The sequence below is a fragment of the Anoplophora glabripennis genome, unplaced genomic scaffold (genome assembly GCF_000390285.2).
Source record: "Anoplophora glabripennis isolate ALB-LARVAE unplaced genomic scaffold, Agla_2.0 scaffold215, whole genome shotgun sequence".
Classification (NCBI taxonomy): Eukaryota; Metazoa; Arthropoda; class Insecta; order Coleoptera; family Cerambycidae; genus Anoplophora; species Anoplophora glabripennis.
The window spans coordinates 230,086-255,105 of NW_019416309.1; the positions used below are offsets into that span (position 1 = coordinate 230,086).

The following is a 25,020-nucleotide window of genomic DNA, read 5'->3' on the forward strand; positions in this document are numbered from 1 at the left end:
TCAGAGAATAAAAAGGAATAATTTCATCTTCCATATATTGAGAAATTCTTGCGAGTTTAAAAAAAATAAAACAGCAATTCATACATTGGTATCTGCAATATGTCTTCAAGCATTCATATATATTATCGATATATTTTTTAAAGAATATCTTTAAAACTGTAATATTACTTGGGAGCGCATTTAGAAATAAACTAAATATATCACTAGAGTGGAGCCATAAATATGTAAATCTTGAAATTTTGGTATTTATGTCATAGAATTATGCGAATAACGCGGTCTTATTTTATTACTACAAAATCACTTTCAATAAAATGTATGTTTTTACATAATTTTTACCGACATATTCTCGACATTTAAAGAAAATATCAATTTTTACAACAATATTACTTTATTCATTTCAGTTTTGAGACTGATACCTATACACTTTTGCATGGAATCGGAATTGACTGAAGATATTATTTTGTCTCCTGTAAATATTTCTAACTTGCTTAAAAGATCTTAACGATAAAAAACAGTGCGGGAAGCTACGTGAATAAAATATGGTTACCTTTCCTGACTTAATAACATTTCGATATTAAAATGCACATCTTTCTTAATAACATTACACAGAGAATTAAATTCACTTGTTATTCAAGACGGGTAACACGTTCATATAATCCTCCCTTCTGTTCGCTGTCGGAATTGATTACGCCCTTTTTAATTCTACCTCAAGGAAAATGAAAGCTCAAAGCATCAGTAATTTTTTGAAATCCAAAATTCAGTGAAGTTTTATATTTCATCTGGAGTAAGTTATTTCATTTATGTAAAATCCTATATGTAAACTTAATTAGAACGATGTGTGCAACTTCACAGTGAACTGATCACATAACTCTTCAATAATGAGGCGTCCGCAAACTTAGGTCATAAGGAAGTCGTATGGAAGTTCATTAAATTATTCAGAACCAGAAGTTCTCCCTCCCGAATAGGGAGATTATAACCGTAGACGTCGATATAAGAGGTACCTTATACAAAAAGGAAATAGGAAATTTGACGGTCCATTCTATAGGTATTCCATATCTTTCAAAAGGACGTTTGTTTCTCAGAACAAGCTAAAAATGACGTTGGTATTATCCTGTTAGACCATAGACACAGAGAGTTAGCTCTTAAGAATATCGTAGACTTTAGTTTGCAGGAAAATTTAAATTGTAAATGTAGAAGTATTACTTTTTTTTACTTTTTTTGATGTTAAAAGGTTTGACCGGTTATAACTCAATCAATATTAGTCAAAAAACTTTTGAAAACGCATCATTTTGAAGGGAATCTCATCTAGTTTTTTTGTACAGCAATTTTCTTTGCCTACTTCTACTAAAAAAAAATTACAGTCAAAAAAGTAAAAAAAGAAATTAAAAAATCTTATTTTTTACTTTTTTTAAAGTTGTTTATTAACGATTTTTTGCATATTTTTTTAAATTTTTTAAATAAGCCACTTCGATGGGAAATTAAATTCTCTACAAAATTTTTCCTATGAACTATACCGAAATTTTGCTTAGTTTTCGTGCTATATATAAAAAACTGCAAAAGTGGATTCACCCCTATCTTCAATTTCAACCCTCTAATTTAATAGCACCCGGCGGTTTTTTTTAATGACCCATCGAACAAGTCTTGTGATGAAAATCCTTGAACGAATCCTTTCTTTTTTTGCAAAAAATGAGAATTAAAACGTATAAGGATAAACGCGACGAAAATCCAAAAATTGGTTAAGTTTGAGCGGCCGTATATTACTCAATTCTCATCCAAAAATACTGTACAGCCTCTTTTTTTTAAGGAAATTTTATCTATTTCTTTTAATGAAGCAATGCCTATACCTATCCTTACTCAAAAAAAATCTAGAGGCAAAAAAGTAAAAAAAAAAAGAAAATCGAATTTTTTTACTTTTTTNAATTATGTGGTGGGGCACCATCTTGTTGTAGCCACAAATTTTGCCTTACATTCAGAGGAACATTCTCTAGTAGAATAGGCAAATCATTAATTAAAAAATGGTGATACATTTCTCCATTAAGTGTACCATTAAAGAAGTGGGGTCCAATCACCCTGTCTCCTAGTATCCCACCCCAAACATTTAATGTCCACCTATTTTGAAAGTTCCTTGGACGTGTTAAATGGGGATTACTATCTGCGTAGTGGTGGTTATTTCTTGAATTTGGAGACCCATTATTATGGAATGTAGATTCATCCGTAAAAAGTACGTTATTAAAAAAGTTCCTGTAAATGCCAATTTTATCCAGTGCCCATTGGCAGTACTCTGTTCGTAGAGCAAAATCTTCATTTGTTAGGTTCTGTACTTTTATAAAACGATAAGCGTGATATTTATAACGTTTAAGAACTCTCTGCAACGAAAATCGGCTCACTCCGACTGTCGTGCTTAATTCTCTTTGACCAATTTGAGGGTTTTCAAGTACAGACAACAAAATCTCGGTTTCTTTATTTTCATCCAATACATAATTTACCCTTGTGGGTTTCTTGTAGCAGACTGAAGAATTTTCAACAAACCTTTCCTTTACTCGGCGCAATGATCTAACTGCAGGTTGCCTTCTTTGCGGAAAACGTTGATTGTAAATTCTTGCAGCCAGAAGACAATTTCCATTGCTTTCGCCAATAACATAAGCCATATCCCTTAATTCGTCGTTGGAAAAATGCATCTTTTCAAAAAATACTGAAATACCACAGTACAGTAGAAGATTGACAGTGATGATAATTTAACTTGACATTTAGTTGCTAGGAAACGATATGAAAATACCAGCCACAATTATAAAAATTGAGAAAAAATGTGACTATCTTCAAAACCGTTTGAAATAGACCCTAACATACCTTAACAAAATCGAAAGGAAATTAAATTTTGAATCCACCTGAACAAAATCTGGTACATGGTTCCATTTGAAAAAATCAAGCTATCTGTGATTGAAAATTCAGAAATTTAGGCGCTCGTATTTGGCACATCCTTGGGCGGATATTAATGGAGGCTAATTAGTTCGATAGCTCTGGTCATGCTTAGAACAATGATAAAGATTTCGTTTATCTACGATTTTTAGTTTTCGAGATAAATAATTTTTTCCTAGTCGCTGCAAACGTCAATTTTTTAAGAAATCATCAATTAACATAGAAACGGTGCATAATAGACACCATAATTATTGATTACAGTGACATTAAAATTCATCGAGTAATTCAAAAATGCAAAAATATATAGGGTGTTGTATTTAAAAAAACAAAGTTGATTGGCGCTCAGGGGAACTGGGACATCCCGTATAATTCAAACTAATTTTAAAATGTGGAGAACTTGACTGGGAGCAACTTTTGTCTAAAATATTTTTTTCCTGGTGCTACCATAACCAACCTATTGGACTTTGACGCTGAAAAAAGCCACCCTGTATAAAAAACTGCAAAAGTGCATTCACCCCTATCTTCAATTTCAACCCTCTAATTTAATAGCACCCCGCGGTTTTTTTTAATGACCCTTCGAACAAGTCTTGTGATGAAAATCCTTCAAGGAATCCTTCCTTTTTTTGCAAAAAATGAGAATTAAAACGTATAAGGATAAACGCGACGAAAATCCAAAGATTGGTTAAGTTTGAGCGGCCATAAAAATTTTCATCCAAAAATTCTGTACATCCTTTTTTTTAAGGAAATTTTATCTATTTTTTTTTAATGAAGCAGTGCCTATACCTATCTTTACTTAAAAAAAAAACTAGAGCCAAAAAAGTAAAAAAAATTAAAAAAATCGAATGTTTTGCTTTTTTTTCAAATTGTTTATTAACGATTTTTTGCATCAAATTTCCATTTAAATTTTTTAAATAAGCCATTTCGATGGGAAATTTAATTCTCTAAATAATTTTTGCTATGAACTATAGCGAAATTTTGCTTCGTTTTCGAGCTACAATTACAAAAATAGAAAGGGGTGCATTTTCACCCCTATCTCCAATTTCCACCCTCTAATTTAATAGCACTCCGCAGTTTTTTTTCATCTAAAATGACCCTTTCAACGATTCATGCAATAAAATTGCTTGAACATCATAGGTCCTTTTAACCCTGTTTTTTTTTTGATATAATCAATAAGCTATTAGTAAGGCCATAAAAACAAGCTTCAATAAGAAGCTTACTTACTTTCAAAAGCCTTAGTAATTACCTGAATAAATTTCTCAATGGCAAGAGTTGTTATAAAGAAAACCGTATAGTTTTGGCGTCTAATGCAAAGGGTTTTCAAAATATTTGTATAAAGCAATTTTAAAGACTTTTCATAATTTTACCTAGCGAAGATACNACCATAGACACAGAGAGTTAGCTCTTAAGAATATCGTAGACTTTAGTTTGCAGGAAAATTTAAATTGTAAATGTAGAAGTATTACTTTTTTTTACTTTTTTTGATGTTAAAAGGTTTGACCGGTTATAACTCAATCAATATTAGTCAAAAAACTTTTGAAAACGCATCATTTTGAAGGGAATCTCATCTAGTTTTTTTGTACAGCAATTTTCTTTGCCTACTTCTACTAAAAAAAAATTACAGTCAAAAAAGTAAAAAAAGAAATTAAAAAATCTTATTTTTTACTTTTTTTAAAGTTGTTTATTAACGATTTTTTGCATATTTTTTTAAATTTTTTAAATAAGCCACTTCGATGGGAAATTAAATTCTCTACAAAATTTTTCCTATGAACTATACCGAAATTTTGCTTAGTTTTCGTGCTATATATAAAAAACTGCAAAAGTGGATTCACCCCTATCTTCAATTTCAACCCTCTAATTTAATAGCACCCGGCGGTTTTTTTTAATGACCCATCGAACAAGTCTTGTGATGAAAATCCTTGAACGAATCCTTTCTTTTTTTGCAAAAAATGAGAATTAAAACGTATAAGGATAAACGCGACGAAAATCCAAAAATTGGTTAAGTTTGAGCGGCCGTATATTACTCAATTCTCATCCAAAAATACTGTACAGCCTCTTTTTTTTAAGGAAATTTTATCTATTTCTTTTAATGAAGCAATGCCTATACCTATCCTTACTCAAAAAAAATCTAGAGGCAAAAAAGTAAAAAAAAAATCGAATTTTTTGCTTTTTTTCAAATTGTTTATTAACGATTTTTTGCATCAAATTTTCCATTTAAATTTTTTAAATAAGCCATTTCGATGGGAAATTCAATTCTCTAAACAATTTTTCCTATGAACTATAGCGAAATTACAATTACAAAAATAGAAAGGGGTGCATTTTCACCCCTATCTCCATTTTCCACCCTCTAATTTAATAGCACTCCGCGGTTTTTTTCATCTAAAGTGACCCTTTGAACGATTCATGCAATAAAATTGCTTGAACATCATAATTCCTATAAACCCTGTTTTTTCTTGGATATAATCAATAACCTATTAGTAAGCCCATGAAAACAGGCTTCAATAAAAAGATTACTTTCAAAAGCCTTAGTAATTACCTGAATAAATTTCTCAATGGCAAGAGTTGTTATAAAGAAAACCGTATAGTTTTGGCGTCTAATGCAAAGTATTTTCAAAATATTTGTATAAAGCAATTTTAAAGACTTTTGATAATTTTACCTAGCGAAGATACCAAAGAATTAGGACGCTAGCTTGTAATATCCTCAATTAAATATTTTTTAAGGATCAGTGTTCCCATTGCTGCCATTACAACTTTTGGATGCTTAATCCACGTAGGTATTTATTAATTTAGTTAATGGGTAGATAATTAAGTTTTGCAGAGTTTTGACAATTATTATGTTTTCAGAAATGGATCACTGCTTTTACTGTTCCTTAGTTTCCTCATTTACAAGACAATTACTTGATCTCTCCTCATTGAAAGTAACTTCACGGATGATAAATGTGCAGCACTACAATTGATATTAGCTATTAATAAAATCAATTCGAAAATTATCTGCCAAAAGGACATTATTCTTTGTTGCTGTGAAACATACATCCCTTAATTTTGCACATTAGTTTTTAAAATTTAAAATGTACCTATTTTGAAGGAAAAGTGCCAAAATATTCGATTAACGTAACTACCATACAATGTTTCTAAGATCGCATTAATCATATTTGTACAATTTGCTGAAAATGAATTATTGCGACAATCTACATTAATGCAATTACTTTGGCTTTGCCCACAGTCAAACCTGTCAATATCAATCTAACTGATCACGTAGCCCGTTATAGCATTGAATTAGTGTAAATTTATAGATCGCATTTTGGTATGTGACTTCAAAAAAAAACAAATGTCAGTACAGGTTACGACATGCTGAATATATTTTTAGGAATTAGGCTTCGTTAACTGGTGCATTAGAGCATGATGTAGAACAAATCCAGAAGCAACCATATATTCGTTTTTTTTTGGTTTATATGTGGCAAATACAGTTTAAGTTCGCGATTCCTCATCTTTCCAATGAACTGAAGGCTATTGTGCCGTTATTAATGCCCGTCTACAGGACATAGTCACTATTAACTTATAACTGAGCTGCACGAACAAGCAACTAATATTCTTCATTTTACACCTATTAATATAACAAGACACGTCATTAAGTTCAAGGCGTGAAGTCGAAGGCGTCTTGGAATTGATGTCTTAATGGACTTAACTTCATTGAGCCTGTAATCGGAGAATCTACGTACTAAGGATTTTACTTGTAATCCTAAACGGGTATATAAAGGGTCACAAACTCAGAATAAGTAGACACATCTCACGTGGATTCACTTGTGTTCGCTCTTTAGTCGATGTAACAATTATACACGTTTATGAAGTTTGTAAGGTAGTAATAGTACACTTTAGAGTTATATTACAAGTAGCAGTAAATTATTTTCAGTTACAAAATTAACAAGAGCCACTAAAGTTAAGTAAAAAGTACCTCGTTTTATTTCTCTAGAAAAAGGAGGTTGGAATCTAGTGATTTCAGAAAAACAAATGAAAATTGGTATACACGGAAGTCTACATTCTTTGGTCTTTGTCCTGCCTATTCAATAGATCACAGATTGTATTAATTCTGCTCCTTGGCATGCCTCAGGGCTCTCACTTGCGGTCAGTACTTTTTGTTATCTATTTCAACGACTCATGTTTGTTGTACTGTAATTTTTTAATGTTGCCGATGAAATAAAAATATTTTGACAGATCCATTGAGTATTGTTCAATGAATAAACTTTTTCTTAAGATAGTTCCTTTAATTGAAACACATATTAGGCGGAAGGACGATGTACAACAAAAATGAAACTAATTAAAGACCCATACAATACAAAAATATAAATTTTACATGAGATAAACGCTTATTTAAAATGGTAATTTTAATACGTGTATCGTTAAGTTGTAATGTATGATAACAAGATTAATTCTGCTCATCGAAATTATCAAAAATTCGCCAAAGAATTTAAATTCCATGAAACGATGAAGCGTGTTTCGGCAGTCCCGTGAAAATTAGGAAATATTCAGATTTGCCAGCCGAAAAATAATGTTCCATATCCTTATTTGCATGTTAAACACAAGTTTGGGGTGAAAAATACATAAATGCAAGTGCGAGTGAGGGGTTGGAAAGGGAATCCTGGAAAGGATAACGAGACCTGACTGCCGTAAGCACCTGTGTACCGCCCCGGATGTTAAGGGGTAAGCTGTTGCTACGAGGTTATCTCCGTTAGGCAAGAAAGCATCTTGTACACTTTGCAATTCGTTATTCCCATTCGAAAGAAAACAATTCCAGGACGTTAAATGCACCTCACGACCAAATAAAAGATTATGAAAGTTTTACGTACCTATACAACACATATCCTTTCTTTATTGAAATGACCCAACTACATATATGTATAAAACTACCGGGATCTTACCATATAAAACATAAAAAGTCATAAAAAAACGCACTGTGCTTGCCATCTCTAATTTTCTTCTCGGGTTCCATATATTTTACACAGTTTTTCGTGTAATATTTATAAAATGTCGTTCAGATGCAGATCAATTAACATTTGTAACAAAAGCCGGGACACCTAGTAATTTATTTATTAGTTCTCGGAACGGATGGTCCAAAAAGTAAAAAATTTCAGTCAACACTAATTATCGAAAGTTAAGAACTCTCAAGTAGGTTTGGCGTGGTCCTTCGGAGAAATTTAGCAATATTTTAAGTTCACTTAAACCGTCGGGGCCATGTGACAGTCATCTGTCGCGTCCGGAAGGCGCCAACCCATGCTGGGACAGAACAAAGAAACCCATATTTTTAATAACGCGCGAAACCACGAGAAGAGCGTAGAGGTTCCAAATTAGAATTGAATCAAATTGTTAAATTGATAATAATTGGAAAGGAAAGTAATAGATCAAATAGCTGGTTTTTAGGCGGATTTTTCAAGTTATATTAAATGAGATTGACTAATCCGTCCTGTATTGTTACACGGAGTCACTAGAGGAAGGCTAGGGTTACTTGTAAGTTCAGTTAGTCACAGAATTATTTATATAAATGTAAGTTCAGTCAATTAGGTAATTATTAACATAGTATAGTTATACCAAAGCGTCCCGACATTCAGGTTCCCGCCAATAAGATAAGATTTACGTATATGGTGCCACGTAAATGTCATTGTAAAATATTTTTTATACAGTTTTTTTTAACAAATTTAATTTTCCCGGTGATTTATGTTCCTATAAATGGGTCTTTCTACTACATTTTCTTTTTCTATTTTCTTGATACTTCATATTCTACTTGTAGTTGTTTTTCTATTCTCTGTTCCAAGTTAGTCGCCAGTTTAGGATCTTCAGTTCCACAATTGTTGGATACCTAACTCCACAAAAAGAAGCGGTGAACTTTGCCCGACCTTGCGACAACCTCCGTATTCAGATATTTCTAGAAATGAACCGGTATTGTCCACTTGGGGTAGGAATATTAGGATGTAACGAAGACGAAGAGGATCCAGTAAAAGTCGGCTCGCGTTTAACGAATGAGCGAAAAGAGCCTCCTGGATCCTGGAAGCCTCAAAATTTAATTCTCGGTACATGTACGCAGAAGACAAGGGTTGAACACGGTTAAGGCAAACTGTTTTGCTAAGTGAATTAATTAAAAATGATGAAATTACGAATATATTACGTGCTTGTTTGTACCTTGCCGAGATGTGGGCATATTCTTAAAACTTCCCACGTATACGCTCTGTCAAAGAGAAATTTAATACCCCTAATATTCACGTAATTATGAAACATCGCCCTTGGTGAGTAATTAAGTCAATTAAATAGTAATAAAGAGGACAGACGAACAAAATTGTTTAATTTTGTCAAGCATAAATCATTTTCTTATTCATTAAAATTAGGCTCGTCCCCAAAAATATGTGTAGTAAAAAAAATTGCCTGGAATAACTTCACAGTAAAAGGTGTTTAAAAACAGTAGTAGTTTGCAAATAGAATAATTGTTCGTTTAATACCTACTGACTTACCACACTGATACGATGAAAACTTTTTGGAACAACTGATTCCACCGATAGCTCTGTCGTACATTCTATCTTGGACTTAGACACTTACCTCTTTATTCTCACTTGCTAATACACACACCACAAGCACACTGTACTTTCAGAACAAGAAAACAGAAATAAATAAAGGGTCTAGAAAAATTTAACTTAACATTCCTTTGCAATATTTGTGACAACACGCCATTTACATCCACAACTATTCACCTCATTTTATGTAGTACGTAACTCGGGGACAATTCCAGATATTCTCAACAAGTTCTCAGCAAGGACATATATATCAACTATTTGAAAACACTGATCTATTGATGCTGAATCATCTCTTAATTTATTCAATATTCAACTATCGGGTTGTCAATAGAATAAACACTTTTTTCGTTTTTCTTCATTATTAAACAAACCAATATTCAACAGAATCTGTCTCAATATGTAATTAATACATTTGCACTGCACATACTATCTATCAACTCTTATTTTATTACACTATTTTAAAAGTGCTAAAGTAATTCAAAATTAAATAAACTTGATTTTCCCATAAAATTGAATGTGCTCACAGTCCCATACAATTCTGTCAGTTGCAATGTAACATTTATCCCTGCCTCCCATAAGTGGAATACCCAAAACCCTCACATCGCAGATTATCTGACACTTTACTCAATGAAGTAGAACATCTGGACGTTGAAGTTGTGCGTAGGTCCTTAGGAGGAATGACTTAGATAAGTTTGAAAAATTTCCCTGCGGAATTCATATTGCGATAGTGACCCTTCGCATTTTTTCTTATCTGTCAAAAGCGTCCGCTTCCCGGAAAGGGCAACACAGATATATTTATTCTGCATAGTACTGTGAAATCTTAAGGTTTATGTTTGAAGATGTAATTTACTTTACTTCTTCTACTTCTAATTGACTATTATAATGACAAGGGAATTTTTTGGGAGCTTACAATTTACTCTATATTCGGCGATGTTACGGAAGCTCACCTACATTGTGGATTTCTTGATTAAGTTCTTGAAAGTTTATCAATTTACCAATTTTTTTAAATTTTACTGGCCTATTTTATGGGCTAGCGATCAGACCTGGCTTATTTCTCGCATTGCAATAAAACCTTGATGGGCACCACATCACCATTTAAATTACGACTAGCCTGCAATGCGTCTACTAAAATTGATTATTAAAACTGAATATGCCCCGTCGCCATTACATTTAGATGATAAATTTAACATTAATACCCATTCACAACTGAACGGATCTGGATAAAATATAGTTTGGTATGCTTGAGGACCCTTGAAATGCTATGCATGAACCGTAAGCTCGAGCGATTTAATTGCGGATTTTAAGCAATAAATGCAGTTTTGCTTTGTTTGGGATTTGTGTTTAACGTTGGCAGGCAATAATCCAACCCAGTTGAAGGTGACGTGAGGTAACGATGTATGTTATTGGAAATTATACTGAAACATAACAAATTTGTATTATTTAAAAAAAAAATTGCCGGCAGTAATAAATGCGTGTTGTATAAAACAGAAGATTAAAAATTTTAATACATTTCTTTTTTTTACAAACAAATCTCTAAGTAAATTGATTAGAAATTATAAAGTTAAAGAAAAAGGTCTGGATGCACTATTGGCTGTTTATTGTTTAGAAAGTACATTCACTGCTAAAGTTATATTAGTTGTTTCTTAACTGTCATCCATCGAAAAGTCTCTTGCTTCTTCTTATTGTTACGAGAGTGATTATTGTTTTATTACTTCATACATACATTACACACTCCAAAATGGCCTTGGTTTTGGACTGGATTTACAATGTGGTGATTTTCAATGGACCAGTAGTGTTCGTTGCGCCTGTTTGGCAAACCATTACTGATAAACTGACTTTCGTTCGTGCAAAGAACGTACCAAAAATGGTTCTGATCAACACTTTCTATATTTACTACAATTTGAGCTATAAAATTAAGTCTGTTTTTAATGTGACGCTCAGGCAAATACTACAAATTGTGAATTTTGTAGTCATTGGTCTTTAAAATTCGTTGAACTGCTGATTTATCCAAATTCAATTCCCGGCTAGCCTGCTGTATAGAATTTCGTGGATTTTGTTCGAAATACTGAAACAGTCTAGCTGTATTAACGTTGTTTCTTACCCTTTGGTCAATTATTTGATTTTTCCGAACAGAAAATGCATCTTCATTTCGTCGCAAGGTCGCCTCCAATCTTGTAAAGGTGCTATGATCAGGAATGAGACGCTCTGGATACCTTTCTCGATATAACTCTACAGCTCTTCTTAATTTTTTTTGTGACCCGCCGTAAATTAGCAACGTATCCACTTTTTCTGAATGAGAAAACATTTTGTAAGTACAACAGATGTAGGTTTGACGTTCGTATTGAATAATGACAAGTATTTTGTGACGTTTATGTACTTTTCAATGACTTTAAACAACGAACATTCAATTATTTTCCAATGACTGCTTGATCTTTCCACCGCTAATGTGATTTTTAGGTCGTATTTCTTTGAAGTAATACAGAAAAATTTCTCTAATAGTTTAGTAGAAAAAAGAGAGCTTTTTAACAGAAAAAATATTTGGGGATGTTCTTGGAAAAAATATAATTGATTACGTCAGTAGTCATTTCTGTCAAATCCCAAAGATGGAAAATGGGGCTTATCTCATCCCAAATTTTATTTAAATTTGACAGTAAACCCATACTATCGAGTTTGATACACACCACAAACAATATTAGAGAATTTAATATTGTAAATTATATTGGGACGTGACTATTTTAGATTTTTATGAAACTTTCAAAACTGTATTATATCTTCAGAAAGTAGGACAAGTTATGGAAAACTATGGTGAAACAAAGTATACATAATCAAGCAGTTACAAGCATTTTGATGGATCACGGCGGCCTAGGAATATAAAAGAGCTCATTAACCTGTTGCGCAAATTGCCCATCTCGCCTGCGTTTAATGGTAATACCTAGCGATAACTGAAAATAGAATTGGGACTGCGGTCGGTTCACGGCATGTTAATGTTGCCAGATGATTCACACCTGCGTTTCCATCATCTTTAGGCGAAAGCTAGAGCAGGCTGAGACATTTCTTGTGTCTGAGTGGTGGGATATATTGCCGAGTAGTCAGAAGTGCCGTTTGCATAATACTGTCAATTAGCTTTCGTCATAATTCAACGTGAAATATTACAGTTGCACAAAGTTTGGCGAAATCGCATTAATATTAATAACTACAAGTGTTCCATGTTGCTTTGCTACTAAATTACAATCTAGTTAAGCACGTAGATTGTTATACTGTTAAAAAAAAGTTGTTGGCTGTCGAAAAACAAACATCTCAATTAGAAGAAAATATGTGTGTGTGTGTGAAATCATACATATTGTCAGATTGAAACTAAATGCATACTTTCGATCTATCAGAAAATTTACAAATTCTGTTACTCGTTATGTTCACTGACCTACTTTGATTCAATTTTTCTTTATTTCCTGTAGAAATAATTTCAATCTGAGCTACCAAGCCCGGCAAAACTATATACCCACGTTCGATGGTACTCAGATGACCCTCCGTATGAAGCCGACAAAATTTTTAACAAGGTTTCGAAAATGCTCCCAACCACCCCCAATCATCAAAGCAAACGACACCGATGCGAGGGTGACCGAAGCTATAGGGAGAGAGACCTCAGCTTTAAATATTAGGAAATAAAATTCCCCAAAATTATCCAGATTCAGTGTCAGGATACTGTAACTAACTAATAGTCCTCATCCTTTCTAAGGCATCCAAAGATGGGCAAAATTCAGAAAGGCCAAACCTATTCGGACTTCGCTACAGGAATTCTTCGGACACATCAAGGAAGGTGATCGAATTTTGACCCGGGTGCAGTACAGTTCACTAATTTGAATCGTAACCTGGCTAAAATGAGGGCAAAGTTGCGTAATCATGGGACCAACATAATGCCTCTAAAAAATCAAGGCTTACATGATTAGTTTTTGAAATATTTGAAAAAAACCGAAATTTTGGAAATCCGTTTTTGTTTCATTGCAGCCTTGTTTGAGGCGATATTGAAAAAAGAAGAACACTTTCTCATGGCCACTTTTTGTCCTCTATCGAATGGCATAACCATTTTTGATATATAACGTTTCGTCTCTCCAGGACCATCATCAACTTCATTCTTTAAATACGACCCTGGAAATTTTATTACATTTTTGCAAGCCTGTAAGCAAGCCGAATTTGTAACAGCCTGTAAACAAACAAATAACATAACGCTAAACTCATTTATTGTAAAGACAGTTTTTCAATAAATCCCAAATTTTTGCAATTCAAAACATTGTTAGAAATTTTTTATAGTTAACTATTTTCATAGACTTGCCGGTAAATCTACACTTAAAATATTCGTTTTTATTTGCAATTCCAATTAAGCTGAGAGTGAGGCGGAAGTGAGCTAAAAGTCGAATTAATCTCACTTTCAAAACACACTTAATAGAGGCCTTTAACGACACTCAAGTAGCTGGCTCTTAGGAATTAATTTTCAACGTTAATATACCTACATTCCTCACAGCTACACTTCCTCCCTAGTAATTTTTCTGTGCGGTAAAGAGGTGTGCTTCACTTAATATTCTGAGGGCAATCTAACTTTATAACTCGGTTAATTTCTTTGTAGGACCTCGGGGACCCGACCATTCCGTCGCTCCGGGCAAAAATGACAATTATCCACTGATTAGTCTGGTACCTATTGAAGGTCCTTGTCCGTTTCGTACCGAACAGGTTTTTATCTAATATTTGACTTTGAAATTTATTTAAATTTTATTTGATGCAAGATCCCACTAATAACTTCTTTCCAATCAATGGTACCTTCTTAAATATTGCTTGTTAAATGGTATCTGTATCAAAAAATAATAAATTAATTAAAACAAATGAATCTATCGCCTCAGCAGAGCTACTAGATGTAGTAAAGGACTTATACCCACACCCTCGAGTTACAAAAACCCATGTAGATAGTTAAACAACTCGTTAGTGCAAGGATTTGCTTCTTGAATGTTGATATGTCTACCTAAATAACTAGAGCCTACTTTCTTCGTTAGGATGTTTCTGGAAAGTTAAATAGAATAACTTCTTGAGTTGAAACAAATGTAGGATCTGTAATCCTTTGAGAATGACGGAAAAAATGTTTGATAAAATTGCTATTATTATTGTCCTTAAAAAATAACCCCGAATACTGTGAAAACTGTAACTGTGTAATAGCCTTTAAATCAATATTGTGTGAATCTTCTTCACGATGTCTTTTATACTTCTCTGTATATAGTGACCACTTAACCAGGTCAACAGTGACGGTAACTCGGGAATATAAAAGTTGTTTTTAAGGTTGTTTCTATTCCTTGTTTCCGTCCATATCAATCCAAAAGTTATAGGTAAAATATCCCAGGAGTAAGACTAAAATTCTAAAAGAATTTGTTCCTAAGAGAAAACTTCGTTCCGGAAAATTTAATTTTATTAGATCGTAACAGATTGTGACACAGCAAAGCTCCGTTCTATTTTGCAGTGCATCAACAATAATCCGCCCTCGAAAACGCACATAAACAGGTGTTAAACTTTATTAAAGTGGCTCTCATTGAAACTCCCTCGTTACAAATAAGTACTGGATGTTTAAGCCTGTATAGAATAAAATACCCCGTCTCCACAGTCGTTTGTTAAGTATCATCTAAAATATTATATCGTATTTTTAATAATTTCAATTATATTGAACCATTACCAAAGAACCTTACACCCGAATTTGTTTAGTAAAATGACCACACAATTTTTATGCACAATATAAGTTAATTTCCAGTCAATTGGATATTATAATCCTAGAATAATAAAAATTCGAAAATTCTGAAAATTATGTTACAAGTTTATCTGGTCTGTAAAAATTTTTACTGGTCTTGTACATAGAAATAGCTTGTGGCATGGCATCAGTTTAGTTATTTGCTGTTAGTGACAGCAGAGAGAACTATGTGTGATTAAAAGCCAGACTTGTTGAATAATAATATTTTACTAATACGAGGGTCATTACAATTTGATAATACTAACTTTTTGGAAAGAAAACTGAATAATCTTAATAACTTTTCCCTCCCATAGCAGCAACTGTTGAAGGTATTACAATAATTAGCAAAAGCGCAACTGTTATATCTGAACCATTTGGTTTACATCACTCACCGAACATATTCTTCCATGAGTTTCTGAGATCGTATCTCTAGAAGCTATTGCATCCTATCTGAAAATTATGGAAAGGATAAATAAGAGAAATACCAGAAGAAAAGGTCTTCCAAAAATTTTAACAGATACGTCGAATGTATTGGAGAGAAACTAGGAAGAAATCGAATAATTCCTACATGTACCTCTAACTAGTACGCAGTGGAAACATGGTATTTGCCAATAGTACAGTCATTGAAGCTAAAAATCCCTCCGAATTCTTTGAAACTGCATGGATTTGCATGAAAATTTAGAATAAGGCTCATCTTAGGCTCAAGTTCAAAAGTGACATAAACCCGATTGACGCTTTTTGTTGTTTAGGGGTAAAAACTACCACTAAGTGAAAAAAATTTAAAAAATTAAGTTTTAAGCATTTTATTGATAAAAATCTTGTTCAAGCACAAAGATTAAATAATGTTCCATGTTCTGGAACATGTTTTATGATATATTTGATCTTTTCGACCCTTTATTTAACCCTTAAAAACTACCCCTATGCAAAAAATAATGATAAAAAATTACTTTTTAAAGATTTGGAATGATTAAATCGTGCAATTATTTAAAATAAAAGTTACCTTATAGCTAATAAAAGAATTTTTCCCTTTCAACCCCTAAAAACCACCCCTGTATTGACAAAAATGATAAAAAATTACTTTTTAAAAGCTTGGAATGCTTTAACGGTGCAATTATTTAAAATAAAAATTCCCTCATTGCTTATGAAAGAATTTGTATCTCATAACACTTTTCAACCCTTATAAATCACCCCTGTGCTAAAAAAATGATAAAAAATTACGTTTTAAATCTTGGAATGCTATAATTGTGCAATAATTTAAAATAAAAATTCCCTTATATTGTTTATGAAAGAATATTTTACTTTTGCCATTTTCAACTCTTATAAACTACCCTTTTACCAATATTAATGTAAAATATTTTTATTATAATCGATTTTTAAATATAATCAATCATAAAAAAATTGCTACGCTGCATATAAATAATCACACTAAATTTTTTTACTTATTTTATTTGTATAATATAATTTATGTATAATATATAAAATGAGAAAGCCTACTTTGCTGCGAAAAAATGTCATTGTTTTTTTACCATAACTCGGTTAATTTTGAAGCTATAGTATCCTACAAAAAAAGCATTTTAAAAATAATTTCAAGAGTTGTAAGATCGTTTGCATATAAAACCTTTTAAGTCATTCGTTTTTTAAAGGGAAAGGATCGAAGGACTCGAGACAGGTCGTTTTTTCACTAAAATGGATATTCAAGCGGCGATATCTCCTTTATTTTTTATGCTATAGGAATAAAAAAAAGCAAAATATTTGTTGAAAAAAAAAGCTACATTTTTGTTGTCTATCATTTTTTACGTATCTTTCATAGTTTCAGAGTTATTATACTATAAATAAGACATTTTTTTTAATAATGAAAAAAACGTCTAAACCGGTCTAAATTCAGGATCGTATGAAAAACACTAAAACAAAACTAATTGTAAAGAGTCTACGATTAATTTTAATTCTGATTTACTGCTCATTTTTCCTTAAAAAATATGAGCAACCCATCTGTTTTTGGCGATAACTCCTTCAATTTTGCTCTAATTAACTTTTATAAATGCTCATTTTGAAGGTCTTTTTGAGAACTACAAAAAACTCCAAGAGCGTTATACACGTAAAATTAATCCTTTTTCCGTCATTTGACGTTGAATACATCGATTCGAGTATTCCCCCCAAAACAATTCCCCTTCCACTAACCATTTTTCGCTTTGTATAGGACATACAACACTTTCTAAAAAACGATTTTCTTTGTTTATTTATAAGCTACATTTTTGGTCATTACACTTTTTTAATAAAATGCGTAGTTTTCAATCTTGAATAACTAAAAAACTATTGATTTTTCGAAAAAATTCTTCGAATATTTTTTGCTCCTTGAAAATCTATCTCCCGCTATATACCAGGTTCCCCCACCCACTCAATTTTCGCGTACATCCGTTTATTCCAGCTATTTTATCGTCTACCAAATAAGAACAAAAAACAGCTTCTCATTCCCGTCACCACGAATTTAAATATTAAGCCGCAAAAAGTCGTGTCGACTCATCTCCGATAATTCATTTCAGCCTGTCGTCAGATGGAATTCGGCGTTCAAGCGATATTCGGCCCGTCGGATCCAATATTGGGCGCGCATATTCAGAGCATTTGCGAGGCCCTGGACGTGCCGCATCTCGAAGCCCGAGTAGATTTCGAACCGTTGTCCAAGGAGCTGTCGATCAACCTGCACCCCAGCCAGGAGCACATGAACAAAGCGTTCAAGGACCTGATGATGTTCCTCAACTGGACAAAGGTCGCCATTATCTACGAGGAAGACTACGGTGAGTCCAGTCGATATAGCAGTCAATATTGTTGTTCGGTGTATGATGTAGGTGAGGTACAAACAGTATTGTGAGCGAATGATGAATTGCGGTCTATATTTAGTGAGCTATAGAGCGTGTTTCATTAGGCTTAGACTTTTATCATATTATGTAGCTCCTTTTTGTTCACAGCGCGTAAACAGTTTGCAATACAAACGAAATTTTTTATTACCCACTGGGGTCAAAAAACTTAGGTAACTAGTCTAGTCAAGAGATATTGTTTCTAACTTGCTTAGATTTTCTAAAATGTTGGGTATAAACGTCTCCCTTAATAAATTCAGTAGGTTAGTAATTTTTACTAAGTTTTATACAGGATATCTGGCAATAATTACGTGTTTTTTTCATTTAAAATAGGAAAAAGCAAAGGCTTGCAATAACCCAGTCGTAATATCTTCACAACATTATCTTCTGTTAATAAAAACATCTTGATCTTAGTAATTTCATCGTTAAGAAAAAAAATCACTAGTACGAAGACACAAATTTTGTCATGTTTCCCTGCTGAAAACTTACCACCGTAGATCTGTAAACTAATCAGTGAACCGATTTTAATTAATTTAATTAAAACAAACAAACTAAGGCAATAAAATTACATCCAGTTTCAGGCAATATTTGAAAACATGTAGGCCGTTGTTAATTAATATCACACCAGCAAACTCATAACAAAACGTGGACAATATAAATGGGGTGTATATCCGGAAATGGAAAAGTATTTATTAACTTTAATAAAATCACATCTGCAGCGTGGTTTTGAGTTATTTCGGTGTTATCAGCTCGACATAGAAATATTTCCTTCTCTCGCAACCGATAAGAATTAAATATAATTTAATTTATAGTCACGGACGACTGTTGTTTTTTTTTTATATAAAATCGTCTTTCTTCCCAGTAGCGCTTGATTTAAATCCATGTTTATATTGTTGACTTTTTTTGCAGGAAGCTTTTTGCATATACAGGGTGGGCCATTTAACACCCCCGCTGCCAATAACTCCGAAACGAAGAAATTTATTTTAGTTCCGGAAACTGGGGTTCTTAGGTAACTCGAATAGCTTCAAATTGCAGTTAGAATTGTTAGTTCAAATCTTTGTACATAGATGGCGTGGCGATACTAAAAAAATTTTGATTCTTGGAACGTGGAAATATGGTCCATCTGAAAGACCGTTAAATTTTGAGTAATTTTTGTAGTATAAAGTTTTTCCAAATATTTACTTGTTTTCGAGATATGTCAACTTCAATATGGAATGTATGATGTAACAGGAAAGTCTATTATTTTATTTAAGTCACACTGACACAAAATATTCTTTTAAAATATTGTTATAATGGCTTTATGCACACCACATACTAACTAACAAACAATAAATTATAAAACAAACAAATGATCAACTACAGAGAAAAAAATTGTACAATTTTTTTTACAATTTTTGACTAAAATAAATTTCTTTATTTCGGAGATATTGGCAGCGGTAGTGTTAAATGGCACACCTTGTATATCATCAGTAATGTTAGCAAGTTATAGAACAGAACGAACATAATTTTCCAGATAGATATATGTATTTAGAATACATAGTTATATCAAAGTAAAAGTACAAAATCTAATATTAAAAAAGTACTATTAAAAGAAAACAATTTAATTAAAATGGCAGATCAATACATTAGACTTTTTAACTAATGACAGTGTGGGCAAAAATTACTTATACTTTCATAGCGCCTACAGATTAGCAGGCCACTCTCTGTCAGTAAGTAGGTATGAAGCAATGCGTTGTGCTAGTAAACACTGAGTAGTAGTGAAAGTTAAAATATGACATATTTTGTAGCCCATTTGAATAAATAAAAATACTAGTTGGTATTAAACTAGAATCTAAACAGATTGTCACATTTTTGACGTCGTTTCAAAATTTCACTTTTTATGTAATAATAATATTCAAATATCCAATTTTAAAAAGTATGTCACCCTGAGAATAATGTAGAATTAGGTCGGCTCATCTATTGTGTTTCATTACATGAGTTAATTTTTTTTTATTAATATTTGGATGGATTTTTTAGGTAGTTACTGATTACTAATTGAGAGATAACATTATTTACTAGATATTGTGTGTGTAACTCAATGCTGGACAGTGCTTTAGTCCGCAGAGTAGTTGTTACCCACGATATAATTAGTTATTAATGACTTTTATTATTTCTGCGGAAAAATCTAATTCACTAGAAATTAATTTCCAATAAAATAAAACGTCATCGTACACTAAAAACGATTCCCCTCATCTCTCGTGTCTCTGCAGGAAGTTAATTTATCGTCCCACTCAACTATCAGATATAGAAACGTTTTTACAGCGCTGCAAGGGATTAGATCGCTGATATGACGTTAAATATGGGAAAATTCGCAACTTCGATTGTGATAGAGCGAGATATTCAATGATTCCACTCGTTCCTTTCAAGCCCGGTACATTAACCAGTGCCGCAGCATTAAGTCCTTAAATAGCCAAAACCCTCCTGCTGCTCCCCTAATCCATCTTAGATTCCTTATCCTATAATGGAAAAGGCTGTCTTTTTCAGGTCAAACGTACAAACATGACGTATAATAGGCTTCGCCTGTAACATTCCGAACGTTTTCTTCCATATGTTTTTCATTCACAGTCTGACCTTTAACGATGTTAGTACGGGGTCTTTCCGAATGGTCTTTTTGTTGCGAATTTCTTGCTATTAAAACGTTTCAAGAGAGCAAGCTGTTGTTTACAGGGTGTGTCAGAAAATGTGTGACAGTTCAAGGGGAGATCCAAAAGTACGACAAAAAGTTTCGTTCCGTAAAGCAGCGTAGGCCACTGATGTGTATTGCAAAAGTCTTGGCGTTGTAGCATTTTGTATACATTTACCGTAAATCAGTAGTACATCCACCAAATTAGTGCAATTTTACATTTTACTCACAATAGTCTAATACTGATACACAAGAGTCTTGTGGATGCGGAATATTGACAGTTAAGAAGCAAGTAATTTTGAGACAAGCAACAGATACCTACTGTTAAAACAAAGAAACAGCCATTGAAACATTCTAACTTATTAATCTATGTTCATCATCAGATTTACTGGTGATTGCTACGAAAAAAAATCATCAGCATCCGACTTGTCCACTGATTTCTTTTAGTTTGAAAACATGCTTTGGTACTAATCACAATTCCCGATATCCCGTTGTCCAAAAAATAAGGTGAATTTGTTTCAAAAATAAAAAATTTACGTATGCTTCCAAATCAATTCCGTCGCCTTCAAAGTAATCCCCACCCGATAAAATGCACTTATGACAACGGTTTTTCTAACTCTTGAAACAGTCTGAAAAGCAGAATATTTATTCCGCAAACAAAATTTAATGTAAATTCTTTGCTCAACAAAATCAGACACAGTGAAAATCAATAATCTCATTTTCGTATGTTTAGAAAAACACGAGTAGCTTTGCAGCAATTGAATATATTGACTTGAAACTCTGCATAGATATCAAGGACAGTACTAACAACCTAGAAAAAATAATTGTGTACTTTCATAATACTCGCGAATTTCAGATAAGCAGTTTACCTTATTTTTTGGACACGTCCGATAAAACGTGCAACGGCAGTATTAGTTCTAGCCGACTACACATTATCTGTCTACTGAAGTAAAAAAGTACATGTCCATTTAATCCGAATTAAATCCACTCAGATTACACACTACACATTATTTAGTGTTTCCCAGTATTTGTTTTATTCGGCTCAGAGAACACAACCGAGAAGAAAATAAATTAGCGTGTTCCATGGGGCGAACGTGTTTTTATTTTCTGTCCGCAGATTCCTTTTGCCATTATCTAATGGCTTCCGTTAAGTAATTAATGGATGTCTGTGGTATCCTGTCTCTTTTAATATATACGAAATAATTGTAAACTCCTTTCAGGGCTTTTCAATCAATCGGTTGTTGACTGATGGAAAGCTGACTGATTAAAAAACTGTGCTTTCCGTCGCTCTAACTTTACGGAAAGTCAACATCTGACTTTTAATGTTTGTAATTTTTTTATGTGAGATATTTTAGAATCTCCTTGGCGATAATTCAACGCGATTCACATATCCCGAGCTGGTCCTAATTGAATACACGTATAATTTAACAGTTAGTCGAAGATTTCAGCTAGTCCCTCAACGTTCGAGGGCTGGCGTAGCGCTGACCGGCGTTCGGGGACGGTTATTTACGTACCAATTAAAATGATACGGAACATCAGATAAAGCGGCATCCCCAGCTGAGCACACATACATTAATGTGTTTAGTTCTAAATACCACAATGATGAAGGTCTATATATCATCCCAAGTAAAGCGCTGTTTGTTGTCTATTAGTGTATTGGGGAATGCCCCACTCGATAAATTACGGACAGCATCCTGAAAACTCGATACAGCGGCCGTAATCTTTGGCGTTGACTGTGAATCGACGTTCACAGTCGACCTTAATTATTGCATACTGATTATAATAGCGATCACGTTTGTCGGCAGTGCATCATCAACCGCCATTTATAAGTTGGACGCTGGTTCATTCCCCAATTCCATGGTGGGTGAGGGTGCCCGGAAACAAGTGGGCCATATTCTATGACTACGTGAACCAGGCACCTGATTTTTTAACATCCAATTTGTTTGTCAGTCTTGTAAGTTATGGTACGCAGTTGTGGGACCTTTAAAGAACCCATCCCTGATTTTCACAGTATTTTGAGTTATATTAAGTATACATCAAAGTTCAACAAACTACAAACGAACGCTACTACAAATAACTACAAAAGATTTTAGAGCCAGAGCTTAGAGAATAATGACCGTAACTGCAAATTAAATAAACGTTAATACAAACGATTTTAGACAACTATATTGGATTACACTGACTATACGTTAAATTTCAAGAAACTACAAATGATTTTAGAGCTAGATCTTCAAGAATAATGACGACCTTAGATGTGTAGAAACTACCAATGAAATAAGTGGTAATAATAACGATTTTAGTCTAATGATAACGATTTTAGTATTATATCGACTGTACGTCAAATTTCAATTAGCTACAAATGAAATAAACAGTACTACAAACAGCTACAAACGAAATAAATGCTACAATTGATTCTAGACACTTAGCTTGGATTATAGTGACTATGTAAAATCGAAAAACAAAAAAAAAAAAAACAACAACAAAAAAGACTAAAAAAGATTGTATAAAAATACAGTTTAAAGTATAGTAAAATTTCGAGAAATTGCAGAAGAAATAAAGCTCTAACATTTTTCTTGCTACTACAATCAACCACAAACGATTTTCCACTGAAATCACCGACGGATTTGGGGGTATATAGGGTGATTCGAAAATCGAAAAGGGCATTTTGATAACACTGGAAACTGGTCCACTGTAAATATGTATCACCGTGTATACAACTGTACTTTAAATTAATGTTCACAACTTCATATTATAATAAAAATGGAAAGCCCATATCGTCTTAAAGAAGTAAAATTGTAGTAAAGGATTTTGATTTAAATCTATCTGTATCCAAAGAAGCTACCCTTGAAAAATGGCTCGTTCATTTCCGGACACTTTGTACAAGTTAAGCTCTCCAATAAATTTTAATATTTTTTCAGAAAATAATCAAAACGCTGTACTAGATTAATTTGAAAAGAGTATTAAAACTTTCTTAGAAGTAAACAATTTTAGAAGTCTGGAAAACACGTTCCTTTTTTTCTTGCTTTCTAATTGGGAATCACTCCTTTACAGCCATATATTGAAATATCGTACTTTACAGCAAAGGTGCCACTATAATATATTTATGTTATATGAGAAGGAATTAGCCGGTTTAAATATAAATTCGAATTCATATTATTCGAACTTCAATACTGTTTGTACCTATACCAATTTCGAGGGTTCGTAAAGAAAATCGTATTTAAGATATTAAATAAAAAAAAAAATAATTAAAGATAAACATGTTCATTTTTTCTTTTCACAAAATGGAACGATGGATTTCTTTCTTCCAGTTCCACTTATAGGGGGAAAAGGTTAGAAGCCGTACAAGTTTTAAGCTGTTCTTAGTAATTTTATTAGTTATTTAGAGCTTAAGGCTTCCTAGTAATCTGTCTGTTTTCAGCTGCATGCCATTCACTTTTTCACCTTTGGAGCACGATCGGTCGTTGAGCTAAAGTCATTTTACAAAAAATAAATAATCCATGTTTTATATTTTCTTCGAAAAACTGTTACTGACTGTTTTTAAAAATACGTATTTTATAATTTTAATCAAAACAGTGATAAAATGATTTTATGATATGGAGAATTCCTCAAAATATTTTAGTTTCCTGTTAAACAGTTCTGTTCAGTTTATTTTCCAAGCCATCGGATAAAATAATTTTAAAGGTGACTGCAATAAAACACCTGTTGGATATGAGAGCGGAAGAGAAATCATAAATTTTAAATCTTAGGAATACTCTCCACACATAGATTACGCTCTAAGGTAAACTAAGTTTCATCAATATTTATTAACTCGGTACAGTCTTTCGAGTTTCGTTTGACATTTGACGGAAAACTCTTTGACTCTAAAGAAACAGCGGCTTGAAATATATTTGTAACAGTTTCCTCCATTTCAAGTCGAAGAATTGCTCGAAATACAGGTGGATAGATGATTGCCTAAAGAAAATTTGAAAAAACAAAATATTGATTTCGAGTAATAATAAATTAACACAAGTAATCATTATTATTAAAGCAACTACATCCTCTCAAATTTTCAAAATTGTCCTCTGAATTTTTATTATTACCACTTGAAAAAAAAAGACTTCCGACAGGTTTAATATGTTTACAAAAACACTGCTTTATATTCGAAGATATGCGATATTTTAAAAATGATCTCAGCTCAACTTTCAATCAATCTTACTATTTAATTCCGATTAAATATTTTTATTACCAAGTCATTAATTCTTTCTCATACATCCGCAGCATGAAACTTGTTATGCGCCT

General features: G+C 32.8%; 1 protein-coding gene across 1 annotated transcript in view; it reads left to right on the forward strand.

Moving 5' to 3' along the window:
* The window catches only part of LOC108913740 (glutamate receptor ionotropic, kainate 2), a 90,138-nt gene that overhangs the window by 14,970 nt on the left and 50,148 nt on the right, over window positions 1-25,020 (forward strand). Inside the window, exons 4-5 of the mRNA XM_023454015.1 lie at window positions 17,769-18,020; window positions 24,051-24,071. Of these exons, the coding sequence (XP_023309783.1) occupies window positions 17,769-18,020; window positions 24,051-24,071 (273 nt within the window). The remainder of the gene's footprint in view (window positions 1-17,768; window positions 18,021-24,050; window positions 24,072-25,020) is intronic.